The 27,362-nt window shown below is 48.8% G+C and overlaps 2 protein-coding genes across 8 annotated transcripts in view; one reads left to right on the forward strand and one right to left on the reverse strand.

Moving 5' to 3' along the window:
* The window catches only part of DAAM2 (dishevelled associated activator of morphogenesis 2), a 118,560-nt gene extending 106,492 nt beyond the window's left edge, over window positions 1-12,068 (forward strand). For all 4 annotated transcript variants that reach the window (XM_040473406.1, XM_040473407.1, XM_040473410.1 and 1 more), the window contains 6 exons: window positions 4,872-5,040; window positions 5,216-5,323; window positions 6,280-6,340; window positions 7,530-7,661; window positions 8,723-8,893; window positions 9,020-12,068. In XM_040473406.1, coding sequence (XP_040329340.1) covers window positions 4,872-5,040; window positions 5,216-5,323; window positions 6,280-6,340; window positions 7,530-7,661; window positions 8,723-8,893; window positions 9,020-9,241 — 863 coding nt within the window. In that variant the 3' untranslated portion in view covers window positions 9,242-12,068. The remainder of the gene's footprint in view (window positions 1-4,871; window positions 5,041-5,215; window positions 5,324-6,279; window positions 6,341-7,529; window positions 7,662-8,722; window positions 8,894-9,019) is intronic.
* Window positions 12,069-12,711: 643 nt separating this feature from the next.
* MOCS1 (molybdenum cofactor synthesis 1) overlaps window positions 12,712-27,362 on the reverse strand; it is a 37,871-nt gene continuing 23,220 nt past the window's right edge. For 2 of the 4 annotated variants that reach the window (XM_040473411.1, XM_040473413.1), the window contains 8 exons: window positions 23,253-23,417; window positions 21,021-21,082; window positions 20,560-20,671; window positions 20,027-20,139; window positions 19,461-19,571; window positions 16,864-16,984; window positions 16,319-16,366; window positions 12,712-14,289 (listed from right to left, as the gene is read on the reverse strand). In XM_040473411.1, coding sequence (XP_040329345.1) covers window positions 13,529-14,289; window positions 16,319-16,366; window positions 16,864-16,984; window positions 19,461-19,571; window positions 20,027-20,139; window positions 20,560-20,671; window positions 21,021-21,082; window positions 23,253-23,417 — 1,493 coding nt within the window. In that variant the 3' untranslated portion in view covers window positions 12,712-13,528. Of the gene's footprint in view, window positions 14,290-16,303; window positions 16,367-16,863; window positions 16,985-19,460; window positions 19,572-20,026; window positions 20,140-20,559; window positions 20,672-21,020; window positions 21,083-23,252; window positions 23,418-27,362 lie in introns of all 4 variants that reach the window. The other 2 variants (XM_040473414.1, XM_040473412.1) reach the window with 2 other exon arrangements.

Raw genomic sequence — 27,362 nt, forward strand, 5'->3', positions numbered from 1 at the left:
TGTGGTTCCATTCAAATTTTAGGGTTATTCATTCTAGTTCTGTGAAAAATGCTGATGGTATTTTGATAGGGGCAATCTGTATATTGCTTTGGGTAGTATGGAAATTTTAATAATTTTAATTCTTCTAATCCTTGAGTGTGGAATATCTTCCCATTGATTTTATTTTCAATTTCTTTCATCAGTGTTTTCTAATTTTCAGAGTTTTTTAAGTTTATTCCTCGGTATTTTATTCTTTTTGGTACAATTATAAATGGAATTATTTTCTTAATTTCTCTTTCTGCTTCATTGTTAGTGTATAGAAAAGCAACCAACTTCTGTGTATTTTGTATCCTGAGCCTTTACTGAATTCATTTACTCTAACAGAATTTTATTGTAGTCTTTAGGGTTTCTCTGTATAGTGTCATGTCATCTACAAGTAGTGACAGTTTAACTTCTTCTTCCTTATCAATTTGGTTACCTCTTCTTTCTTGTCTGATTGCAGTGATTAGGACTTCCACTACTATGTTGAATAAAAGTATTGAGAGTGGACATCCTTGTCTGTTCTTGATCTTAAAGGAAAAACTTTGTTTTTCACCAAGTATGATGATAGTTGTGGGTTTTTCATGATATTTATTGTGTTCAGGCATGTTCCCTCTAAATCTACTTGGTTGAGAGTTTTATCAAGAACAGATGTTGAATTTTGTCAAATGCTTTTTCTGCATCTATTGAAATGGTCCTATGATTTTTATACTTTCTCTTGCTGATGTGAGGTATCATGTTGATTTGCAAATATTGAACCATCCTTGCATCCCTGAAATGAATCCCACTTGATTGCATTCAATGATACATTAAAAAAATCATCACAGTTTGCTAATATTTTGTTGAGCAGTTTTGCGTCTATGTTCATCAGGGATATTGGCCTGTAGGTTTTGGGTTGTTTATTCTGTAGTGTCTTTGGTTTTGGTATCAGAATAATTCTGTGTTCATAGAATGTATTTGGAAGCTTTCCTCCCTATTCTACTTTATGAAGTAACTTGAGAATAGGTATTAACCCTTTTTTAAATGGTTAGTAGAATTCATCTGTAAATCTGTCTGCTCCTGGGCGTTTGTTTGTTGAGGAGTTTTTGGATTATTTATGCAGTTTTATTAGTAGTAGTTGGTCTGTTTGTATTTTCTATTTCTTTCTGATTCAATTTTGGAAGATTGTATGTTTCTAGGGATTTATCCATTTATTTTAGGTTGTCCATTTTTGTTGGCACATAGTTTTTCATAGTAGTCTCATATGCCTTTGTATTTCTGTAGCGACTGTTGTCTCTTCTCTTTCCTTTCTGATTTTATTCACTTTTGCCTCCTTTTTTTTTTTCTTGATGAATATGGCTAAAGGCTTATTGTCTATCTTTTCAAATAACCAGCTCTTGATTTCATTGATTTTTTTCCATTGTTTCTTTTAGGCTCGATTTCATTTATTTCTACTTTGACTTTCAATTCCTTCCTTCTATTCACCTTTGGCTTTTTTTCCCCACTAGTTCTTTAGGTATAATGTTAGATTGAGATCTTTCTTATTTCTTGAGGTAGACCTGTATTGCTATAAATTTCCCTCTTTGGACTGCTTTTGCTGAGTCCCAAAGATTTTGGATGATTGTGTTTTCATTTTCACTTGTTTCTATTTTTTTAATGTCATCTCATTTCGTTTTGATCTACTGGCTGTTTGGTACATGTTGTTGGCCTTCACATGTTTATGTTTTTTCCAGTTTTTTTCCTTGTGATTGATTTCTAGTTTCATACCATTGTGTTCATAAAAGATGCATGGTATGATTTCAGTCTTTCTGAGTTTGAGACTGTTTTGTGGCCTAACATGTGTTCTATCCTGGAGACTTTTGCACTGTATCATGTGCACTTGTAAAGTGTATTCTGTTGTTTTTGGATAGAATATTCTGTATATATCTGTCAATATTTATGATGTATCATTGAAAGACACGGTTTCCTTATTGATTTTCTGCCTCACTTATCTATTCATTGATGTAAGTGGGATGTTAAAGTCCCTTGCTATTATTGTATTACTATCAATTTCTCCCCCTTATGTCTGTTGATATTTGCTATGTGTGTTTAGGTGATCCAATGTTGGGTACATAGATATTTGCAATTGTTATATCATCTTGTTGGATTGATCCCTTTATCATTATGTAATGCCTTTGTCTCTTGTTGCAGTCTTTGTTTTTTAAGGTCATTTCGTCTAAGTATTGCTACCCTGTTTTTTTTTCCTTCTATTTGCATGGACTATCTTTTTTTTTTTTATCTTTTCACTTTTAGTCTATACGTGTCTTAAGGTCTAAAGTGAATCTTTTATAGGTAGCATATAGATGAGCCTTTTTTTTTAATCCATCATGCCACTCTATGTCTTTTGATTGGAGCATTTAGACCATTAGCAATTAAAGTAATTGTTGATAGGTATGTACTTATTGCCATTTTGTTCATTGTTTTCTGGTTGTTTTTGTAGTTCTTCTCTGTTTCTTTCTTCTATTGCTCTCATTCCTTGTGATCGGTGACTTTCTTTAGTGTTATGTTTGGCTTTATCTTTATTTTTTGTGTATCTGTTAAAGGTTTTGGGTTTATAGTTACTATGGGGTTCATATATAACATCCTAAGTATATGGATTTCTATATTAAATTAATGTTCACTTAAGTTTGAACACATTCTAAAAGAACTTTTTTTGCTCCACCCTCCACATTTTATGTATATGGTGTCATATTTTACATCTTTTAGTCATAATTTTTTTTTTTTACTTCTAATTAAAGCCTTTTCTTTTCTACTTAAAGAAGTCCCTTTAACATTTCTTCTAAGAATGGTTTAGTGGTGATGAACTCTTTTACCTTTTGTTTGCCTGGGAAACTCTTATCTCTCCCTCAATCCTGAGTGATGGTCTTGCTGGGTAAAGTATTCTTAGCTGTAGATTTTTTTTCCTTTCAGCACTTTGAATATATCCTGCCATTCTCTTCTGGCCTGCAAAGTTGCTGCTGAAAAATCATCCGACAGTCTTATGGCAGGGGGTTCCCATGTATGTAATTTTCCTTCTTTCTTGGTGCTTTTAAAATTCTCGATCTTTAATTTTTGACATTTTAGTTATTATATGTTACGGTGTAGACCTCCATGGGTTCATCTTATTTGGAACTCTCTGTGCTTCCTGAGCCTGGATGTCTGTTTCCTTCTCCAGATTAGGGAAGTTTTCAACTATTATTTCTTCAAGTAAGTTTTGTGCACCCCTTTTTTCTTTTTCTGAGACCCCTATATATGAACATTTGTTCACTTTATGCTATGCAAAAGATCCCTTAACCTGCCCTCATTTAAAAGCTTTTTCTTTTTGCTGTTCAGCTTGGGTGTTTTCCATTACTCCGTATTCCAAATTGTTGTTCTGTTCCTCTTCACCTGCTAATATGTTTATTCCCACTAGTGTAGATATATTCTTCAACTCTGATTTTTTTCATATTTTCTCTTTGTTGACGTTCTTACTGAGTACTTCCACTCTTCATTCCAGCCTGGTGAGCAACTTTATGATCATTACCTTAAATGCTTCATCAGGCATATTGCTTATCTCCATTTCATTTGGTTCTTTTTCTGAGTTGTTCTGTTTTGTTTGGAGCATATTCCTCTGTCTCCCCATTTTGCTTGACTTTCAGTCTTTATTTCTATGAATAGGCAGAAAAGATACTTCTCTTAAACTTGAAGGAATGGTCTTATGGTCATTCCTTGTGTAGGCTATGCGTGTCTGGTGACTTTGGCTGGCTGGAGCTGTGGCTGATATGGGCTGAGGATCCCAGGGTGCTCTATACTAGGGTTGCCCTGGTGGGATGGCTAGGACTGAAGCGGGAGCGGGCCCAGGTGGTGTCCAGGACACAGAAAGTGTCCTGGAAGGAAGCTGAAGTGGGTACAAGCTGGGAGGTCCTGGGGAATCTCCACAGCTTCTTTTTTACAATTACTTATTTTTAACTGCTTTTGAGGATTTCTGCAGACTTTTATAGTCAGATGGTTCTCATTTTATCTCCATAGCAGCATCTTTAGGAATGTTCAGTTTGGCATAAGCTGAAGATCATGTGATGGTTTGGTGTTCCTATCACCACACTTAATAATCAAAAAGCATATTCCATAACTAGTAGCCAACATTTCAGTGTAGGATTCGTATCCCAGTTTTGCACATCTGCCATAAGTGCATAATAGCTGAGGGTGGGCTAGAGCATCCACATTGGAATGAAATACTGAAGTTTTGGTTACTGTTAACCTTAGTTTGTATTTCTAGGAAATGTATCTTTTAAGGAATTGGGGAGAAATTGTTAACATGCCTAAAAGTTGGAAAAAATTTCAAATGATATTCAACAAGATGTTAAGTAAACTATTAAATCAAAGACACCACCAACTACAAAGCATATAGAACAAAAATATGGGAATATTATTGGTGACATGTTATAATTTGACAGGGATCCCCCCGCCCCCCAAAAACCTCCAGCATTTCAAAAGCGGCAGAAACAGTCCCATAATATGTAAAATGCTGAAATTTAAAAGTTTAATCACTAAGTTTAAAAAAGTCAAAGTATTATATTCTTGTGTGTAACCATAGACAGAATATATTACTAATCTTTAAACATATACAAGAAAAGATAGTCTTAAATATATTAAGAGTTAGCACATTCTGAGAATGGGCTATTTGTTGAAGTCGCTTTTGGCAAATTTACCTGCTTCCCTTGGAAGTGGGCAGGTGGGGAGTAGATCAATCTGTTGTGGTATGGGTGTAGCCTCTGCCCCTCTGAGAGTTGAAGACTGGACTTTGTGGTGGCATCATCCTGTGGTTCAAGGGGGCTGCCCAGTCTCTGCAGGACTCTGACCTGTCCCTCCTCCCCCAGCCATCCTGCTGGCCTCCAGGGAGCTGATCCGCAGCAAGCGTCTAATGCGGATGCTAGAGGTCGTCCTGGCCATTGGCAACTTCATGAACAAAGGGCAGCGTGGGGGTGCCTATGGGTTCCGGGTGGCCAGCCTCAACAAGATTGCAGACACCAAGTCCAGCATTGACAGGTGGGACTCTATCTGCTTCCTTATCTTCCATCTCACCACTTTGGCCTTTCTCCACCTCCTCCTCCCATTTCCAACCCAAATTCCTTGCCTTTTGTCCCTGACCTCCCCCCCGCCCCTGGCCCCATCTAGTTTCCTCCTGGCACTCATTCCTTTACCCCTGATCTTTTATCCACAGAAACATCTCTCTGCTCCATTACCTGATCATGATCCTGGAGAAGCACTTCCCGGACATCCTGAACATGCCCTCAGAGCTACAGCATCTTCCAGAAGCCGCCAAAGTCAAGTGAGGGGCCCTTCCAAGGCTTCTTTCTCCCTGTGATCATAACACTCTTATCTAAATTTCCTTTCATTGCTGCTCTGGGCTGACTAGGAATGGGCAGTGTCTCAGGGTCTGCTTTTAGGAGAACCAAATGAAGACTGGCTACTTGCTCTCAAATCCTTATTTCAGAGATGCTCCTAGGAAACACAGTGGGGAAGTGAGCCTGGGATGGGATGAATATCAATAATGGAAGTATTATTAAGCCAGTTACCCCTGGGGCAATTGGAGCTTAATCCCTCCAGAGAAGTCTAGGAGACAGAATAGGATACTTACTCTACTTATCCCACCCCAAATGGTGAGGGAGCTAGGATATTATACCCCATCTCCTGTCAGTCACTGGCTGATGGTCTCTGGGCAGGTCATAACTCTGGCCACATGTATAGGCAGAGGGAGCTCCGGTCCCCAGAGAAAGCACTCACATCATTGGAAGTCAGGATTGTACACTACAAATGGATGGTTCAAGGGGATATGGATGTGGCACCAATGTTATCTGATATAGGCAAGAAGTCAGACCTGAACAGCCATAGACTGACAGGAGTATCTCAACAGAAGCAGAAATGCAGTGAAAAATGACTAATATGCATCAAATGCTTACTGCATGCAAGATACCATGTTAAGAGCTTATAAGTATTAGCTGGTGGTGTTAAAAATAATTCAAGCCAGAGGCCATGTGTTGGAAACCTTCTAATTTCAGCATAGCATTTCTGATCTGGAAGGATCTTTAGAACATAAGTTTTGACCACTGTTATTTTGTAGAAGCACAGACAGAGCACAGAGGGGAGGTGGTTTGTCAGGGCCACATGTTAGTGGCCAAAGCAGGGCCTGGAGCATGGGTCTACTGATTCCAAGGCCATCATGCTTTGCACTGCTATCTCTCTGACCCATCCTCAGCTCTTCTTCCTTCCTGTGTCTCCCTACAGCCTGGCAGAGTTGGAGAAGGAGGTGGGTAACCTCAGGAGGGGCCTCAGAGCGGTTGAGGTGGTAAGTACATCATCTATGCCTGCCTGGGTTTGAGGGGGTGTTTTCAGAGGCAGATCTGCACTGGCTGCCTGTGTCTGTGCTGGAGGCTGTACCTTGTGCCAGTTCCCAGGCAGGAACTTTGGGACACGAAATGCACCAGAGCCTACTGTCTGGGGGTCTACTGCCTGGGGGGGGTCCATCATTTGATCAAGTAATAGGCAGCAAAAGAGCTAGCCCTCAGGAAAGGATGACTGGATGACTTAAATTTAGACTCTCAAAGAGGGATATCAGACTAGCCATATCACGTCCAGCATATCTATTGGGCAGTGGAGTAGAAAGAACCATAAGTAGGCACTTGCTTAAGTCTGATTCAAGTGGATGTGAAAGAGTATCTGTATCCCTGGGAAGCCAATTAGGGACAGTAGCACATAGTGTGACACCAGGCACAGCAGTCCCCAGAAGTTCCTGCCTTGTCTCTTCTCCCTGGGCCAGTAGAGGACACAGGGCCTGCATTCTTTTCTGGAGACTCAGGTGTCTAATCATCACCATTCATGCTCTGATGGCTTCTCAGATGATATCATCTCTGGCCCTAGGCTAGGCTGGCCATATGGCAATGTCCCCAGTCCTTTGTCTTCCACATTTGGGAACTGGAGACCCTATCTTTACTGGGGGGAGGGGTAGTAGGCAGATAAGGGGAGAATGAGCTTAGAGAATGAGAAAGAACTTTTCATTGCTGCTATGGTGGGGACAGGGGGCGATTTCCAATTCATAGCCCTTGATAGTGCTACTTAAAGCGTGGCCCATAACCAGCAGCATTCACATCAGCTAGGAGATTTAGAAACACATCTCATACTTGAATCTGCACATGCATCATCTGAGAGTCTTGTTAAAATTCAGATTCTGATTCCATAGGTCTAGGGTAGAGCCTGAGAGTCTGTATTTCTTCAAATTTCTCAGGTGATGGTGCTACTAGTCCCAGACCACATTGGGTAGCAAGGATCTAGAGAAACAAAGATGGCAGTAGTGCATGAGGGAGAACTCTCACAACCTTTGCCACCCTTAGAATTGTGAGACTCGGGGTGTTCCCTCTTCCAAAGGCAGGATGCAGTGGTCTCGTGATTGGAAGAAGGATGGGAGATGTGGTGACCCCCAGAATTCTTGACTTTTATGCTGGCACTTCTCTAACCAGCACTTCACTCTCCCTCTTCAGGAGCTAGATTATCAGAAGCGTCAGGCACGGGAACCAAATGACAAGTTTGTCCCAGTCATGAGTGACTTCATCACGGTCTCCAGCTTTAGTTTCTCAGAGCTGGAAGACCAGCTCAATGAGGCCAGGGACAAGGTAAGTGTGCCCTAAGTCCCAGTCTGACTCCCACCCCACCCCACCCCCACTTCTTACCCATTCCTACCACCCATGGCACAGAAGGGACAAACCCAGAGTCAAGAGTTTTCAGGAAAAATAATTTCCTCACTCCTGTAAGAAAAGCAATAGCATCTTTGTTGCAAAGATGATCCATTCAGCAGGTATGGATACCATCTTGTTTTACATGATTTGTCTCATAACCTACCATATGGCTTGTGGAAAGGTCATTAGCCCATCAGACAAGCATGTACACTGACATCCAGAGAGGTTAAGGAACTTGTCTAAGGTTTCCCAGCAGTAATGCACAGAGCTGGGTTAGAATCCTAACTCCAGAGCTCAGCTTTGGTCATAGTTGCTTTGCCTCTTCCCGGCTTCTCACACTAACATCCACATGGACCCTATCTATGAAGGGTCCTGTTAATAGTGGGCCCTCACTCAGGAGGTCTGGGATGGGCCTGAGATGCCCATGCTGGCCCATGGAGCATACTCTGGTTTGAATTAGAGATGGTAGCTGTCAATAAATATCAGAATCAGTGCCTGATACATATAATTACAGTTAATGCTTTATACCTATTAACTCGCCTCCCCCTCACAACATTATGAAGTAGGGTCTATTGTCCCCATTTTATACATGAGGAAGCTGGGACACAAAGGGGTTAAATTAGCCCAGTAACTCTATGATCTCTGAGGTCCTTTTGAGTTCTGACAGGCAATTTGTGACCTTAAGACGTACTTTCCAAGATCTGCAGCTCCTGATCTCATACCTACACCATAAGAGACCCAGTGGTGGCTCTGGGCAGGTGTCAGCCAGCCTGGATCCCCCACCACCCCATGGTGTCAGCCTCAGGCTTTTCCTTCAGCCTTGTCCCTGCCCTGATGATAGAGGGTGTCTCCCGCGCTGTAGCCCTGCTCCTCTGTGTCAAATGTCCCCAGCCTTGGGCTGGGCTCCGCTCTGGCCTCTGGCGGGAACCCAGCTTACCACGTGGGCTGAGGCCACCGTGCTTGGGAGAGACTCTCACCACCCCTTCTCCCCCTGACAGTTCTCCAAGGCTCTGATGCACTTTGGGGAGCAGGACAGCAAGATGCAGCCGGACGAATTCTTTGGAATCTTTGACACCTTCCTGCAGGCCTTCTCGGAGGCCCGGCAGGACCTGGAGACCATGCGGAGGAGGAAAGAGGAGGAGGAGCGGCGCGCACGCATGGAAGCCATGGTGAGAGGGCTGGGCTGAGTGGGGTGCTGCTGGGGAGGGCAGAGGGAGGGAGGGAGGTGTCAGGAGGGGGCCGATGAGGCGCACAGCCACCTGTTTGATGGCCCCTCGCTCTTCCTCATCCTTCAGCTGAAGGAGCAGAGGGAGCGGGAGCGGTGGCAGCGGCAGCGGAAGGTCCACGCGGGCAGCACGCTGGAGGAAGGAGGCGAGTTTGACGACCTGGTGTCTGCCCTGCGCTCGGGGGAAGTTTTTGACAAGGACTTATGCAAGCTCAAGCGCAGCCGCAAGCGGTCGGGGAGCCAGGCCCCGGAAGTCACCCGGGAACGGGCGATCAGCAGGCTAAATTATTGACCCAGGGGACTGGCCACCGCAGGAGGCGGGAGACAGGGACGGACCAAGGGGCTGAGGGCGTGCAGCCGTGATCCTTAAACAATTTGGTGCTCGGTTTGAACGAGCCCTGGGCTGGGTCCTGGGGTGGGGGCGGTGTGTGTGGCAGGACCAGGTGTCCCCGCACTTACCTGAAGGGGCTCCTCTCCTGTTCCATTATTCTTTCTGCATCCCGGCCCCCAGGGTCCCTCTGAGGTGGACCTGGACATCCCTGGCAGGCTGGCCTGAAGGAGCCTTGCCCCCCTGTTCCCCAGCAAGGGCACCCACGTGTTGGCACACAAGTGTTCTAGATCTAGACTGGACAGATCCATGGGCCTTGTCCAGATGTCATGTGAGGTAGGGAGTTAATGGACGGGGGGTGCCCTGAGAGCCAGAGTGAGAGAATGCAGGCCCCCATTCCCCAAGGGGAGGCTTCATGGAATCTTGATCTGGGGGAAAACTTTCCTCTTGGATGGAAAAGGAAGAGGCATTATGTAATCTACCTAGGTATGTTTCAGAAAAAGTGTGGGGAGTGTGATGCAGGGACCAAGTCCTCAGGACACAGGGTAGCAGTGCCTGTTGTCTACATCACAAGTCCTTTGGCCCCTCTCTTGCATGTCTTAAGTCTCTCTCCCTTCCTTCCTACTGCAACCTCCATCCTATCTACTAATCCTGAATCTCAGAACCTTTGGGTTCCCATGACTATGGCTATCAGATGCTTGATGAATCTGGTAAGGGAAGGGGTTCAAGAAAGATCCCGCTCATCACCATGCCTCGTGCCTTGGGCATAGGGACCCTGGAAGGAAACTCTCCTCACACCTCCTCTGCATAACCCAACCATTGTCTTGAAGTGAAGTGGGACCACACATGGTGTTGGCTGGGAATTCTGATAGCCTCTCACTAGAGGGCAGCACTTGAACACCAAGCTCCACTCTGGTGCTCCCTGGTCTACCACTTAACTGTTCATCAGATCCCAAACTCTTTGTCTAATGTCTGCCTCAGGGCAGAAGCCATGGTGACCCCACCCCCACCCCCACTCCTCTGACCTGTGAAAGACCACTCCAAACCATGTATAGCTGGCTAAGGCTGGCCCTGGGGTGTCTTGTTTCTGAGAAGGTCCGCAGGGCCAGAGCTGCCCTCTGCATTTACCTGTGAGCTCTGAAGCATTCAGACTGGGAGCCAGAGCAGGCAGAGGAAGCTAGGGAGATGGGATATGGAGGAGAAAGGCCAACTTCTCTGGGGGTGTGCTGCCTGAACGAGCCAAGTTTGGAAGGCTGGGTACCAGAGATGCTGGATGGGACCAGCCTCTCAATTTAGTTCTTCAGCCTGACTTCAGAGGTCCATACTGGTCCTCCCATCCACTTCCGCCTTCCATTCTGTCCATCTTGAGCTGTCCTGGAGGTGGGGGGCAATTGCTGTGTCGAAACAAAACTTCTGACTTCTAAAAGAAGGGAGGAGAGATCAGCCCCATCAAGGCTTTTATTTCCCATACATTTCTTCCTCCTAGAGTTGAGGGCCTCTGAGACCCTCCATCAACCAGCTCCTTGCCTTTCTATCTTCCTGCCCTTCCCTTTGTTCTCACCTTCCCACCTACTCCTCCAGCTCAGGGTTATTGCCTGGTGGGCTAGGCCCACTCTTCAGCTGCTTATCTTAGCTTTTCCCTACATCAGATTCCTGGGGCAGGGCCAGAGTAGCTGTCAGCAGGGGGAAGAAACATAGGGTTGGTGAGCCCAGCATGTGTGTTGGTTTGAGGGGAAGGGATCTGAGCAAATGCAAGCCTGGCCAGGACAGACCGGAAGAGGCCATCCTGGAGTCCAGGTGAAGGCAAGATGAAGGCTTCCAGGAAGAGCAGCTGCAGAGGGCTTTGCTAAACCTATCTGTATACCCGGCAGCCCCCCGCCACAAGCAGCTGGCCTTGGCATGTTGGGAAGGTTGTGGGCACAGTCTCTGAAGGTCCTCTCCCAAACTGGGCTGAGATCAACCTACCCTGCAGGAACAGGGAACAAGGGAGGGCTCCGCTTCTATCCAACAGCATGTCCACATTGTGGCATTCCCACTCACCATGGAAGACTGGATACACACCAGGAAAGACAATACAGGAGCGGTTCAAGACATTGGAGCCACAGAAAAGCACACTTTGGTTTAACTGTTTACAGAGGACACATACCTTGTTCTAGGGCTCAGGCTTCTCACCCCAAAAGAATTTTCCTTCTCTATTTATTATTTTCTAGCTCTGGCCAGTAGAGTAGCCAGATCTCCAACAGTGCCTTGGACCACAGACCATCATAGTTGACTCAGCAAGAAGGGGCTGGTGCCCCATGGAGACGGTTGAGTTGGTCCTTGATATGCTCAACGTTTACGCCTATTTGTTCCTTGGTCTTTCCCCCGTGTCCTTCTCACCCCTCCTGCCACCTTCAGGTACATTTCTCCAGCTGTCTAATTTTGTGTCCAATATAAAATTCAGTTAACCGAATGCAACCTGTCCCCTTCTCAGCAGTAGCACCGGCTCTTCCTCCCTGGTGAGGGAGGTCAGGTGTGCTTAGGGCAGCAGGAGGAAAACATTCTCCAGGTGGATGGGAAAGGGTCTGGTCCAGGCTCTCCCCACCCCCATCCCATTTTTACCAACTGGGGCACCATGACTGTTCCTCCAGCCTCTACCAGGGATGCCTCCAAGCCATGGCTGCTTTCACCAAGCCGTCTCAGACGACGAGCGAGGCTAATGTACAAAATCAGCATCCTTTTTACCTGCACCATTTTTATAAGAATATATTGTAATACTAAAAAATATTAAATCCATACCATCCCCATCCAGGCTGCCTTGACACTTGGGCCTTCTTCCGGTGCGGGGACTTGAGGTGTGCGGGAGAGCAGTCGTAGCCAGTGGGGTGTTGGAAGCGGCGCGAAATCAGCTCTGAGAGCACCAACTGTTATATTTTCAAAAGTTTGGCAAGTCAGTTCACATTGTACGGTAGCTTGGGATCAGCCACGGTCTTTGGCTTTTTCTCTTCCCAAGAGCTGGTTGTCAAACATTCGCCAGCACACCTGAGCGTAGGGTAGAGGGGAGGCAGGCAGGGTGGGGGGCACTGAAGACAGACCCAAAGATACCTATCTGCATAGGCGAACCCAGCCAACAGTGTTTGGGAATGTGCATACCAGGAACCACGAAGTGTACCCCCTTGATCTCAAATAGCTGGCAAAGCCAGCGATGTGCTTTGGACCACCACCACCCCACCTGACACTCACCGCAGGGTGTGCAGCTCATGCCGCCCACTCCACTCCTACCTTCTCTCACAGGGAAGACAGAGGCTATACAGAGAATGTGCCCCTTTGGCTTTTCTAACATCCCTCCTGTTCCTCTTCCCTGCTGCCCGGGGTGGGCTTTGGGACAGGGCTGAGGGGTGGGCATGGATTCCTAACAGCTGGGTACCCCCTGCACAGATACTCATTCTCGCACCTCCAAAGTTGGCATCGTGGCTTTATTTTGTGCGCTGTGAGGGTGAAGGCAATCTTCAACTCTCTTCTTTCCCTGATATGTTCCAGAATAAAGGGGTGTGGGTGGTGGGTGGAACAGCAGTGTGCAGGGCCAGGTGGGGGATGTGTGCTCGGTCAGGAGTCCTCCGGGCTGCTGCCCGTGTGGGTCCTGTTCTAGGGGGAAGGGGCCCGGGAAAGGGAGCTGGCAGGTCAAGTGCAATTGTTAAGCCCAAACCCTGCAAGTTTGATGGGACAAAGACTGGGGTAAAAGGAGGTGCTAACTGGCCCTTTCAGAGGGGTGACAGGCAAGAAAGGGTGGGGCTGTGGCTCCACAAACTCTGGAAGGCAGAGCTGCTTTGGAGGAGCTGTGGAACATTCTTAATGCAAACTGCACTTTTCCCTCCTCAAAGCGGGTTCCCTCTACTTCGTGAGCCCTTATTCTCTCCCCAAGGAAGGAGAAGAAGAGAAAACCCAAAATGAGAAGCGGAAGTCACGGACGGGACTGTCTGAACCTAGATGTATTATCTGGGGACTATTTCAGATGACGTGATTTTTCTGTTCGTTGGCACTGCTCGTGGTGACCCCCTCCCACGACTGTAGTGTCCAGGAAGGCTAACGGGCCTGCTGGTTTCCTCTCTGAACGTAGAAAACCTTGCAGGTCACTACCGATCCTGTAGCAGTAGAGGGGGTAGGCTGACCTCGAGTTCCTACTGGTGAAGGTCAACAGCGACAGGGTTGCAGGATTTGCCCAGAACTGCATCCCGTCTCGACCTGGCTGGGCCCGGGGGGGAGGGGCAAGAGCTAAGTCCGATGGAAGTCCCCCCGCTGCCCCCCAGTCTTGCTAATAAGCTTGATTTCTCCCAACACGATGTCTCTGCTGACAGCCTTACACATGTCGTAGAGGGTGAGGGCGGCCACAGCAGCCGCGGTCAAGGCTTCCATCTCCACCCCAGTGGGGCCCCGAGCCCGGCAAGACGCCTGGATCCCCACGGCATGGCGTGTGCTGTCCAGCTCCAGTTGTACCTCGATGTGGCTCAGGGCCACGTGGTGGCACAGAGGAATCAGCTGGCTGGTCTGCTTGGCGGCCTGGACTCCGGCCAGCTGGGCCACCACCAGGGCATCTCCCTTCTTTAGCTGGTTCTTCTGGACAAGCTTGAAAGCCACGGGCCCCAGAAGGACCACAGCCGAGGCCACAGCCACCCGCTCCGTGTCCGGCTTCCCACCCACATCTACCATAGCTGCCCGTCCTTCTGCGTCCACATGGGTTAGTTGGTCCGAGGTTGGCGGGGGTCCTGAGGGGGTGGCAGGAGCCCGGGACACTGCACTAAGGCACTTGGGGTTGGTATCTGAGTCTAGGCGGGAACTGCAGTGTCTCTGAGGGGGGCCGGACCCCAGCCACCGCTGGGCAAGGAGAGAGGTCCGGGGGCCCCGGCATCCTTTCCACAAAGTCGCCATCTGGTTGGAGAAACTCACTCTGTGTCCTATACCCTGAACACGAAAGGGGTCCTGGGAGGAAATGCTTGGAATGGCTGGTGGGGAATCTTGGAGCATCAAAAGTAACTCTGGAAAGCAAGAAGGAAAGAGAAGAGAGACTAAGTCCAGAAGGGAAATTTTCTTTTCCCACCTCTTCTCCCAAACCCTGCCCTGCCCCACCCTGAGTTCTCACTTCCACACTGGGAGAGAGGGGTGAAGAGCAAAGAGCACAGTGAGAAAAGGGAAAGCGGGAGGTACGCAGACAGAGGGTCCTGGAATATAGGTCTGCAGCCCCTCTCAGCAGGCAGCATGCAGGGTGCAGCCCTCCCCAAAGTCTACAGGCCCACGGTGGTGGTGTGGGCATTCCTGGGCTCCCTTCCACACCAACACTTCCTCATCGCTCAAGTTCTCTTCTGAAACACAAAGTCATGGGGTGCCTGGGTGGCTCCGTTGGTTAAGCATCTGACTCTTGATTTTGGCTCAGGTCATGATCCCAGGGTTGTGGAATTGAGCCCCACATCAGGCTCTGCACTAAGCATAGAGCCTGATTAACATATATTCTCTCTCTCTCTCTCTCTCTCTCTCTCTCTCTCTCCTTCTGCCCTTCTCCCCCATTCATACTCTTAAAAAAAAAAAAAAAAAAAAAGAAACACCTAAGATCTGAAGACTACAGCCTATCACATGACCTCTCCATGTCCCTGCATTTTCTAAAAACTACAGCAAGGTTTCAGCCTGAATTACCAACCACAGTTACTCTCATCTTTCCATTCTCTATGAAGAGTTGATAGTAATTATAGAGTTTACACAGGCAAGATACAGGGAAATATTTTATCTATTTAAACAATGTCTTTTAAGCCCCCTCAAGGACACCGGAAGTACCCACAAAGTGACAGGGTAATCCAAGTGGTGCCAAGGGCCCTGGGAGCCTTGCAGGCTCTTGTGACTTAAAGCATGGTCCAGGGAAGAACTCCAGCCCCGACCTCCCAAATCCAAATCTGAAATGACAAGATCCCCAAGTGGTTCGTGTGCATGAAAGTCAGAGGCCCTATTCTAGGCAACTCTTCGTTTTGTAGAAACCAGACCAGCTTATTTTTCCATGTCCTTGAGAGGAATAATACACTTTATGAAGCAAATGGGCCTCCCAACTTCCAGCTTCCCATCATGTTCTGGGCCCCCACCTTGCCAATGCCCTAGAGAGGCCACCAAGGCATCCCCCGCTCCTTGCCATCAAGGTGGTCACCATGGGTCAAAGCCCAACTGTACAACTATGATGCTGGCAGTGAGGAAAGAAGAGAGAGGGTCAAGTTCTCTTCCCAGTGGAGCACTTTGGCGAGCTGCCCTTCTTTGAGTGGCTGGTAGGGGAGGTCGTCCTTGGGCTGTCTCTGGGCCCTCCAGCCTGCCCTCCTCTGGGCCCCTGCACTCATTCGGCTCCAATCTCTAGAGAAAAGAATCCCTTCCCCTAGTTCTCACTGCTTCCTCTTGCCTAGCAGTACGATTCAGAAGCCCAGGTCTGGCTGTGGCCAAGGGGGCAAGGCCTCCCCTGATCTCGGCTGGGCATTTGCCAGAGGGGTAGCTGCCTCTCTAAAGCTCCTCACAGACCAGCCAGAGAACACATATGACTTTATAAAAACTGGAACTGTCTTGTGCACACAAGTTTCCAGGAGTTAAGGAATTAGGCAGTTGAGATCCTGCTTGCCCCCTCCCTGAAAAGATCAATAGCATTCTTAGCTTGCTGCCTCAAGATCTTCCCAGGTGCCTGTGGTGGTATCTAGCTGGGGGATTCTAGAGCCAAGGACAAGGTCTCTGTCTTAGCCAGGAGCTTCATTTTCGGGGGACAAATAACTTAGTGATAAGTCTAGAGGACCCCCGCCCCAATTTCTGGTGAGACAATGATGATCTCTGTGGTATGTAGAGGGAGTGGGAGCAATGGACGAGGAAGAGAAGACCCAGTAGAGCTTGAGGGGTGAGAAAAGATGGAGGTCGAACAGGAGAAAAACAAGGATGAGAACATCAGGATGAAATGCAGGACCTGGGGGTGCCTTCTGTATGGCAGGGGCCCCACCCCACAGGATCCCCCCGTGACAAGGGTGAGCGGTTACGTACTGATGGGTCACCCACCGATGAGGATCATGGGCCGGTTCTTCATCTGGGCAATACTGAACATGCCTGGGGTAAGGGAAAGATGGGGAGGGAGAGGAGAGCAGGAAAGGGGGAGGGGAAGGGCGGGGAAAGGAGAGTTCACTGAAACCGGAAGTGGACATAGTGGTAGGACACCCCGGGGTCATGCACTCACCCAGGCACACCCTGACAAACAGCCCCCGCTGCACGCTGCAAGGTCACCCATGACAGAGCCAGAGTGAGTAGTCTGTGGATGCCGGACCCCGCCCTCCAGAGAGGTACAGTGACACCCCTCTTCCCCCTTGCCCAATAAGACGGCCCAAGAGAATTCAGGGTCTCCTCTGCTGCGCAGGCTCTGCTGTGCCAGTGCCCCCGAGGGAGGGGAACCGTCACCACACCCCCAGTCTACAGGTGCCACAGGAGGGACTGGAGGCCAGGACAGCACAGAGTCCCGCCGGCTCCCTGCCAAGCTCTGCTCTGTCCTCTCAGCCCCCATCCTGGCCCACTCAGCAGCCAGCCTGGCCTTCTCCGTGCCCACCCCTCACCTGCATGCTGCCGCTTCTTCCTGCCCACAGCGGCCCCGATGATTTGCAGCAACTCTTCCTCGGAGGCCCCCGCCCGCAGGTGATCCCGTAGAGACACCTCCGAGTTCCCGAAGAGGCAGACCTGTGGGCAGTCACCATGGGGGTAAGAGAACATGCCTCCCTGGTCCTGGGGCCTCAGCCCCCATCCCTAGAGTCCCCCATGGGCCGAGCGTCAGCACCCAGGCCTCCTGTGGCTGGGTCATACTCCAGGCAGGACTTCCTGCAACAAAGGACAGAAGGTGCTGGATGGTGAAGTCAGAGAGGCTGGAAGGGCAGGAAGTCAGATACCCCAAGGCCTGTACCTGATTGACGGCCATGTTACCTTCAGCTTGTAGAGCGTACTATAAAAAATTAAACAGTGACCAGAGATGGCACACAAAAATGTGACCCAATGTGACCCATACCTTCTCCTGAGATGTTCCATACAATAGCCTCTTCGTTGCCTTGAGAATGGATGCCAATCAGCTAGAGAAGAGTCCTGCCGGTTACCCTGGACGTGGCATGCACATCCCATTTCACCCCTGTCCCTTCCTGGTCCCCACAGTCACAGACACTACCTGCCTGCCCCTGTGCCCACTCCAGGTTGTGATCCTGACTGATGGCTGAATAGCACGGGCCTGGCGGAGGTGGCATCCTGAGCCCATTCAGACTCGATACTCCCCAGCTCCTGAGGGAGGCTGGGTGCTGTGGGGGCTCGGGATGGACGAGGCAGTCCCACAAAGTGAGACGCCTACCACCCTCCCACAAGACCATATCAAGCGCCTACTGCGTGCCGGCTCTGTAGAAAGTGGCACCGTGGACACTGAGGAATGTCCAAGAAGCCTCAGAGGGCGCTGGAGAAGATACAAACAAATTCTAAGTGTAAGGTGCACCCAATTCACCGGGCTGTTCCCATTTCCCACCCCTCGGTCCCCCCTCAGGTTCCACTCTCTGCAACCATGAGGCCCCCACGGACTCCACCTTCTGGGCTGCCCTCCAGCTGGCTTCCACCTGGGTTGGCCCGTGGGGCACTGGAAAGACTGGGCACTTCTTCCCGGCTCTGCCATGTCGGGCAGTGACTGCTCCCCTCCACCAGGCCGCAGCTCTGCCTGGGCCCCCATGACACGGCTTCCTCCCCGGGGTGGGAGCAGCTGTTTGCTGACATCTCTGCCAAGCCCCCCTCACCCTGAACCAGGAATAGCCTCTCCATTACATTCTCTTCAGAACCGCACCTCCCATCTCCGGCAGGGGCCCTGACTATACAGATGCAGGTCCATACTTGATGGCCATTTCACATCTCCAGCCCAGAAAAAGAAAAATCCGAACTTTTGAACAAGCACTGGATGGTCCCTTTAGGATGTCAAACTCAGTGCACCTAAACCGCTCTCACCCTCCTCCCCAGTGCTAACCAGGTCCCACAGCCGACCTGGCCCCTGGACGCCCTCCTCTTGGCCCTCCACGTGCATTACCAAGTTCCTTCATTCTCCCTTCCTGTGCTCACCTCACACTCTTACCTACACCGAGAGTGAAGCGGCCATCTGACTAGTCTCCCTATTTCCTTTAAAAAAATTTTTTTTTTTCAACGTTTATTTATTTTTGGGACAGAGAGAGACAGAGCATGAACGGGGGAGGGGCAGAGAGAGAGGGAGACACAGAATCGGAAACAGGCTCCAGGCTCCGAGCCATCAGCCCAGAGCCCGACGCGGGGCTCGAACTCACAGACCGGGAGATCGTGACCTGGCTGAAGTCGGACGCTTAACCGACTGCGCCACCCAGGCGCCCCTCCCTATTTCCAAATTCAACCAGCGGGTGATTCTTCCTCAAACATGAATGGGAGTCATGTACCCCCTTGTTCAGAAGCTGCACAGCACCCCACTGTCAACAGAACACACACTGCACCTCTTTCCCCGGGCATTCGAGCCCTCTACCGTGCAGTGTCTCTCTTCCTGGCATGAATCTGCCCCTGCCATGTTAGCATGAACCCCGGACAAGTGTTCTCCCTCGCCCTCACTTCATCCTTCGAGGCTCACCAGCGTCCATAAGGTGCCTCCTCAAGGTCCACCACCCTACGGCCTGTGTGGCCGCTCGTCTGACAAAGAATTACACATTGCCACACATCAGCTCTTTGTTTGCTCTGAGACTTTACCTCTAAAGAGAATGGGTATGTCTATGCCTCTCTGACATTCCCCAGGGCTGAAGGCACAGATGTACTGACTGGATATGAGTAACAGATGATGGTTTCGGAGCTGAGCCCCGGGCCCAGAAAGGGGCCAGTCAGGGTGGGGGGCCGGGGCCCAGTGCACACTGACTCTTCACCTCTCCCCCGTCCACCCCGGTAACACAGAGTCCTGGAAAGTGGCTCCCAATCAACCCAAAGCTACTTTGGGGACCCTAGGAAGGAAGGTCATGAGTTCACTTTCACCTTCTGCCTCCAGGAGCCCCCCCACCATATCGTACACTATTTCCCCAACCACCCCTCGTGCCCTGCTAGTCTCCTCTCCAAATGGGGGCACCAGTGGGAAGCGATATTCACCACACAGAAGTGGCAAGGGGCTCTCGTGGGGGAGGGGGACACTTACCTTGAGGTTCCCGTCTGCTGTGATTCGCAGCCGGTTGCAGGTTCCACAGAAATGCTCAGACATGGACGTGATGAAGCTGACCTGGCCTCGGAAACCAGGGACTTTAAAGGCCTGGGGTGAGGAGGGAAAGAAGGGCAGAGGAGGGGACAAGGATGGATGGGCTGAGAAGGGCCAGGTCTCACTCCCTGGCACCAGAGCCCCCACTCCACAGCCCTCTCCGGAGGTGCCCCAGGAAAGGAGTACCCAAGGCCCCCAGCGGGCAGAAGACTCTGACAGGACAGACGACCCATGAGCTCTTTGCTTGCACCGGGCCTGCCTGAGAGCACACTGCTATGGATTTAGAGGCCTGTGGGCAGCACGGCCAGAGCCCCTCTCCACCACATTACTGGCATGCGGCCTGAGACAAGGTACTGTGGCCACCCCATGCCCAGCCTGCTGCTTTGTCCATGAGGAGGGAGGAGGCTAGGAGGTAATGCCTCCCGCTACGCGGTACCACCCCCACTGCTGCATTCTGACCTGAGGGCTAGCTCTCCCTCCCTACCCTGCCCCACCCTCCCGCCCCCAACCTTGGCTGTGCTGGATTCCTCCTCGGGCAGCTTCTCCAGCTCTGGCCACTGCTGCCGGAGGGTGTCCAGCATCTCCTTGTAGCTGACCATCTTCTTGAAGTTCCACTTGTTGCCTGTATTGGGGTTGGAAGCCATGGAGTCACAGGGTTGTGGGGACCCGGGGTCTTCAGGTCCTTCCTTCCACATCATCTGGGAATTAGTTCTGCCTCTTGGGTGGGAGGTCAGGAGGCCCTGCCTAAAACAGGTGGGTCAAATCAAACCCACCCTTGACTCTGTGATATCTCCGAGGCCTCCATCATAGCCCTAGCCCTGGCACCTGCCCAGGCCCCACCCCATCATCCCTGGAGAAATTCCTACACACAGAGCAGGACCCGGGATCAGCAGCACCCACATGGCCGGCCAGATCTTGGCCATCCCACTCAACCCTTGCCAGGGTCATCAGTATCCCCCTCCCCCATCTCTCAGCATGGGGCTGGTCCAGCTCTGCCCCCCAGGCCCAACCTCCTCCTCCCTCCCCACCACAGGTCACTGACCATCGAAGGGCATGTACTCTATGAAGCGCACGTCCAGGGGGAGGCCCTCGGTCAAGGCCACAAAGTCCAGGAGCTCATCCTCATTTAGGCCTCGCATCACCACACAGTTCACCTGGCCAGGGACAAGGGGACCACAGGGCTGTTTCCTCTGCATTCCATCTCAGGGATGACCTTTGGGGGTCTGGCATCTTCCCAGGCTCTCCACTGGGGGGGGGGCCCATTTCTTGTCTCCCCACCCCAGGCCTCAAGTTGGGAATTCCAAGGGGGTCACTGGCTTTCTCCCCTCCCTTGTAGGGGGTCAGGGACAGGCTGGATGCAGCGGGCAAGGAAGTGGTGGGGGACACAGGATAGCTGCACTGGCCACGCCAGAGAGCTGCTAGGGGCCCAGGTGCTGGCAGTGGAAGGCCAAGCCAGGGTAGAGGGGCAGATGTCAGAGGTCAAGAGCAGCAGCGGACCCTCACCTTCACAGGGCTGTAGCCCAGCTCGATGGCCTTGTGGATGCCCTCCATGACTTTGTGGAAACCTGCAAGGAGGGAGAGAAGGATCCAGGAACTTTCTCCCTCTCCCCTGCCCCCCTTACACCCATGGGGAAGCACCAGAGCTATAAGGAGCCTCAGGGACCACCGAGCCAGGGACCACATAGTAAATGTTTTAGGATCCGAAGGCTGAGAGAGAAAATTGAGTATATTCTTAGGTATAGCTATAAAGACAGTATTGACTCATACAGTCCGACAGCTGAGCACAATTTTTTGTGACACAGCTCAACAAATATAATGGAGAAATAGAAGTCGTTTTGCTGGGATAATATTTTGCTTAACTGGGGGGGGTTCACAGTTCATGTTCCCTATCATTAAGTCGATTACAAACATTATCTGTAAAATCCACTCTTGGCTCCCAGGCTATAAAACAAACAAGCAGGGGGCTGGATTTGGCTGGTGAGCTGTAGTGTGCCAACCCTGATCTAGGTGACCCCTCTCATTGTCTAGATGGGGAAACTGAGGCCCTAAGAGGAGGCAGTGCCCTAAGAGGAGACAGGCCTCACACTGCAGGCTGCAGAATGCAGGTCTCCAGACTCCCTTGTCAGTGTCAGTCTCCCTTGACAGACAACAGTCTGTCCATTCATTCACTGTGTGTATTCTTGCTGAGCACCTACCACACGCAGACGCTGTGCCAGGGCCGGTGAGCGATTGCTGGGCATGTAGCCTGTGATCCTAGGCTGGCTTCTCCTCCCTGCCCAGCTTACTCGTGCCCCCACACATTTGAGCGCCTACTGCATGCTGGCCCCTCCCCCACCCTGCCCAGCCAGGTGATGTGATTCACAGCTGGGCTATCACCCTGGGGAAGGGTAGCCTGGTGATGACCTCCACGGTTTCCCTGCAGCATTTCTGGATGGCCCAGTGAAGGAGGGAATAGGCAAGAAAGTACAACTTCCATACAAAATGCCATTACGATAATCTAGAAGTTTCTTCTGTAAAGCACTGTAGCTCCAAAAGGAGGTGGTGGACACGGGAGTATGAATGGGAAGGCAGATCTGATGTCAGGATCTACTGTCTCCGATCCTCATCCTGGGAAAGGAGATCAGGCGGCAGGGGATACATAGATGTCGGGAAAACCCACAAATACACTTTCCACTTTCCCACCTCAGAGCTCTTGCAGGTTCCCGACTGAGGTTCCCCTTCAGAGTAAGCTCCCTTGATCCAACTCCCCCCCCCCCCCCCACCCCCTATTCCTCAAGGCCCAGAGTAAAGGCCTCCTCCATGGAGCCCTCCAGGTCTTCCCTGCTAGGAATTTCCTCTCCTCCTCTGGTAACAATTTAATCGACTCCACAAGACAAGCAAAGGTAGTCTAGTGGCATCACACATTTTGGCCCTTAGCGGCCTGTGAGGCACAGCAATGTCCTGTGTGTCTCAGTCCCCTCCACAGCACCTGAGCAGCTCTTTACAGAGGGCAAGGACTCCACGAGCACTTCCTCAGCAGATGGATGGTGTAAACAGGGAGTCAGGTGCAGCAGGGGAAAGAGAGGGCGGGGCTGGGAGCTGGAAGCTGTTTCCAGAGAGGGGGAAGGACAGCTGTGTCTCTGACTGTGCAGAGAAGTCTCAGTTACGTGCCACCCTCTCAAATCAAACGGCATCCAACGCTGGGTACCTCCCATCCCAAACTGAAGCCCATGGCCCAAGAGACATCAGGTGTCGGCCTAATGAGACCTGGGGCACAGGACTGCTCTACCTCCTCTGCCCTCCCTGATGAAGCCTGGTGGGGGGTGGGGAAGGGGCATGGGTGCGCTTCTGCAGGACCCCCACCCGTCAGTGCTGGCCTTGACTCTGGCGTCCCAGGGCAGCTGCTTCTACCCTGGGCTGTCCCACATCTTCCCTCGAGCTCATCACAAGGTAACCAACTTGTCCCGGTCTACCAGGGACTATCTTGGTTTTAAAAATGGAAAGGCCTCACACTAGCAACCTTCTTAGTCCTAGGCAAACTGAAGACAGGGCAGGGGGGAGATGGGTCACCACAGATCCTAACACCTGATCCCCCAAATTTCCCAAGGGTGCGGCTACAGAGACAGAGGACATTTGGTAAGGGTAGGGGATGAAGAATAAAGGAGCAACCAGGCCCCTTGCCTGGCACCAGCCACAGTTCCTCAGCTATGTGGGCCCTGGGAAGGTTACCCTCAACTGCAAACCACACCTGCTCACCTTTCCTGCGGACGATGAACTCAAACTTGGCTGGCACCAGGGTATCCAGGCTGATGTTGATGGCACTGAGCCCAGCTTTCTGAAGTTGAGGCAGCAGCCGGGCAAGGTTGATACCATTGGTGGTGATGCCAATGGTCCTCAGCCCTTCCAGCCGGTGGAGCTGAGCTGCAGAGAGAACGGGAGGGGGCATCAGCCCCCTCATTCCTGGTGAGGCTGGGCAAAAGCCTGGAAGAAGAAACTCTGGGTCCAAATAAGATGGATGGAAAAGGGGTTCGCTGCACTTCTCTATTAACTAGGCTTAGCTTAATAAGAAACAAAAATTAAAACCTTTACAAAAATAACCAAAAGATTAAACACTGAGTGTTCACTCTGCTAGAGGCTCTGCTGAGGACTTGGCATGCCTTAGCTCATTGAAGCCCCACAACAAGGATGATCCCCATTTAACTGATAATCTCTCTAAGCCTCTCTTTCCTTAAGAAAATTGCTCAAAGTCACACAGCTAGTAAGAGCAGTGGAGATTCAAATCCCTGTGTACTTGACTCAAAGACTATGTGAGTTAACCAACTTACAGGTCCTAATGCTCTCGATAAGAGAAACAAAGAAGTGTTTGGATGATGTGTTAAACTGCCTCTTCCATTCCACCCAAAATCCCTAGAAATAATAGAAGGATGAAAAAGAGTCCACAATAACACTGGAAGGCAAGAAAGAATGCTTTTAATGGTCCAGAGAAGTGGAGAAATACTGAAAGACAGAAAGCAGATGAGATTACATGGATTGAGGAAACCACAGCGCCAAGCATATATAGAAGGTTCTGTACAAAGCAGGAGGGGGATTGGGTACCCCAAGCTCAGCACTCACCTACACAGGGAGCAGGAAGGTCACTGGGCATGTCAAGGAGGTGGCCGGTCTAGGGAACTGTATTTGCATGAGCTGGATAAGCTTTCTCCTTCCATCCCTGTGTGCAAGGGGAAGGCTGCAGCTTTTACCCCAAGGCTAGAGTACTGAGGCTAGCTGAAGGGGGTGGGAGCAACCAGGATAAATAGAAACAGCATTGACAGCCAGGTCAACAGAAGCCTTGAGCACCGGGATGAGTACCGAGCCAAGAGTCAGCACACATTTAAGGAGAATGCTGCAAAAGAAAGATGAATTTCACAAATAGAAGGATGAAAGAGGAAGGAAAAAAGACAGAGATAACAGAGAATGATTCTGTAAAAAAAATCAAAGTTAGATGAACACAGACGCAAAAAGCCCTCAATAAAATATTACCGAACCACACTCGACAATATATCAAAAGGATTATACATCAATGATCACCTGAAATTCATTCCAGGGATGCAAGGATGGTTCAACATTCACAAAATCTATATGATACAGACCACAAAAACAAAATGAAAGATAAAAATCATATGGCCATCTCAACAGATGCAGGAAAAACATCTGGCAAAATTCAACATCCGTTCATGACAAAAACTCTTTTAAAAAAGTGGGTACATTGGGGCACCTGGGTGGCGCAGTCGGTTAAGCGTCCGACTTCAGCCAGGTCACGATCTCGCGGTCCGTGAGTTTGAGCCCCGCGTCAGGCTCTGGGCTGATGGCTCAGAGCCTGGAGCCTGTTTCCGATTCTGCGTCTCCCTCTCTCTCTGCCCCTCCCCCGTTCATGCTCTGTCTCTCTCTGTCCCAAAAATAGATAAACGTTGAAAAAAAAAATTAAAAAAAAAAAGTGGGTACAGAAGGAACATTCCTTAACATAATAGAAGCCATACAACAAGCCTACAACTCACATCTTAGTCAATGGTGAAAAGCTAAAAGCTTTTCATCTAAGAATAGGAACAAGGCAAGGATATCTGTTCCTGCCACTTTTATTCAACATGGTATTAGAAGTCTTAGCCAGACCTTAGTGGGGACAGGGGAGGGGAGAGAGAGAAGGCATCAGATTAGTAGGGAAAAAGTAAAACTGTCACTATTTGCAGATGACATATTTTATGTGTAGAAAACCACAAAGAATCTACTAAAAAACCGTTAGAATAAACAAATTCAGTATAGTTACAAGATACAAAATCAATATATTAGAAATGTGTTGCATTTCTATATAGTAATAACAAATTATCAGAAAGAGAAATAAAGAAAACAATCCCAATTATAATTGTATCAAAAAGAATAAAATACCTAGGAATTAATTTAGCCAAGGAGGTACAAGACCTATACACTGAAAACTCTAAGACAGTAATAAAAGAAATTGAATAAGAGACAAATAAATGGAAAGACAGTGTTCAATTAATGTTGTTAAAATGTTCATACTACCCAAAGCAATCTATAGATTCAGTGTAATCTCTATCAAAATTCCAACAGCATTTTTCACAGAAATAGAACAATCCTAAAATATGTATAGAACCACAAAAGGCTCTAAACAGACAAAGCAATCTTGAGAAAAAAAGAGCAAAGTTGAAGGCATCATACTCCCTGATTTCAAACTATCTTACAAAGCTATGGTAATCAAAACACTATGATACTGGATAAAAACAGACACATAGATCAATGGAACTGAATAGAGAGCCCATAAGTAAACCCAAGCACACATGGCCAATTTATGACAAAGGAGCCAAGAATATACGGGCAGTCTTTTCAATAAATGGTATTGGGAAAATTGGACAGCCACATGCAAAAGAATGAAAATGGATCACTATCTTACACCATGCACAAAAATTAACTCAAAATGGGTTAAAGACTTGATCTAAAACTACAAAACACCTAGAAGAAAACAGAGGTGGTAAGCTTCTTGACATAAATACTGGTGATGGTTTTTTAGAGCTGACACCAAAAGCAAAGGCAAAACTAAACATTTAAGTAGGAAAACATCAAACTAAAAAGCTTCTGCACCAAACAAACAAACAAGCCTTCTGCACTAAAAGGTAAACAATCAACAAAATAAAAAGGCAACATCCTGAATGGGAGAAGATATCTGTAAATCATATAAAGAATTTATACAACTTGACAGCAAAAACCCAACAATCCAATTAAAAAATGGGCAGATGGGGGCAGCTGGGTGGCTCAGTCACTTAAGTGTCAGACTTCACCTCAGGTCATGATCTCGTGGTCTGGGAGTTCAAGCCCCACCTTGGGCTCCTCGCTGGTGTGGAGCTTGCTTGGGATTCTCTCTCTCTCCCTCTGTCTCTACCCCTCCCCCACTCTCTCACTCTCTCTCAAATAAACTTTAAAAACATTGAATAAAAAAATGGGCAGAGGATCTGAACAGATATATTTCCAAAAAAGATATACAAGATGGCCAACAGGTATATATCAACATCACTAATCATCAGGGAAATGCAAATCAAAACCACAGTGAGATATCACACCACACCTTTTAGAATGCCTATGATCAAAATGACAAAAAATAACAAGTGTTGGTGAGGATGTAGAGAAAAGAGAACCCTTGTACAATATTGGTGGAGATGTAAATATATATAGCCACTTTCCTCAAGTGGTACACTTTCCTCATAAACTTAAAATTAGGACTACCATATGATTCAACAATTCCACTTCTGGGCATTTATCTGGGGAAAAAAAAAAAAACCCACACCAAAACACTAACTTCAAAAGACAGATGCATCTCCATTGTTCACTGCAACATTATTTACAAAATCCAAGACATGGAAACAACTGAAGTGTCCACCGATGATGAATGGTTAAAAAGTAATGTGGTGTATATATACAATGGAATATTATTTAGCCATAAAAAAGCAAGTCTTACCATCTGTAACAACATGGATAGACCTTGAAGGCATTATGCTACATGGAATAAGTCAAATAGAGAAAGACAAATACCATATGATCTCACTTATGTGTGGAATCTAAAACAACAGAAAACGAAATTTACAGATGAAGAAAACAGACTGATGGTTGCCAGAGGTGAGGGATAGGGAGTGAGCAAAATGGGCGATGGTGGTCAAAAGGTACACACATCAATTATAAAATAAATAAGTCATGGGGGTGGCATGCACAGCATGGTCACTATAGTTAATAATACCATATTGTAGGGGCGCCTGGGTGGTTCAGTTGGTTAAGCCTCCGACTTCGGCTCAGGTCATGATCTCGCGGTTTGTGGGTTGAAGC

The sequence above is a fragment of the Herpailurus yagouaroundi genome, unplaced genomic scaffold (assembly GCF_014898765.1).
Source record: "Herpailurus yagouaroundi ecotype Mexico unplaced genomic scaffold, PumYag 139, whole genome shotgun sequence".
NCBI classification, from domain to species: domain Eukaryota; kingdom Metazoa; phylum Chordata; class Mammalia; order Carnivora; family Felidae; genus Herpailurus; species Herpailurus yagouaroundi.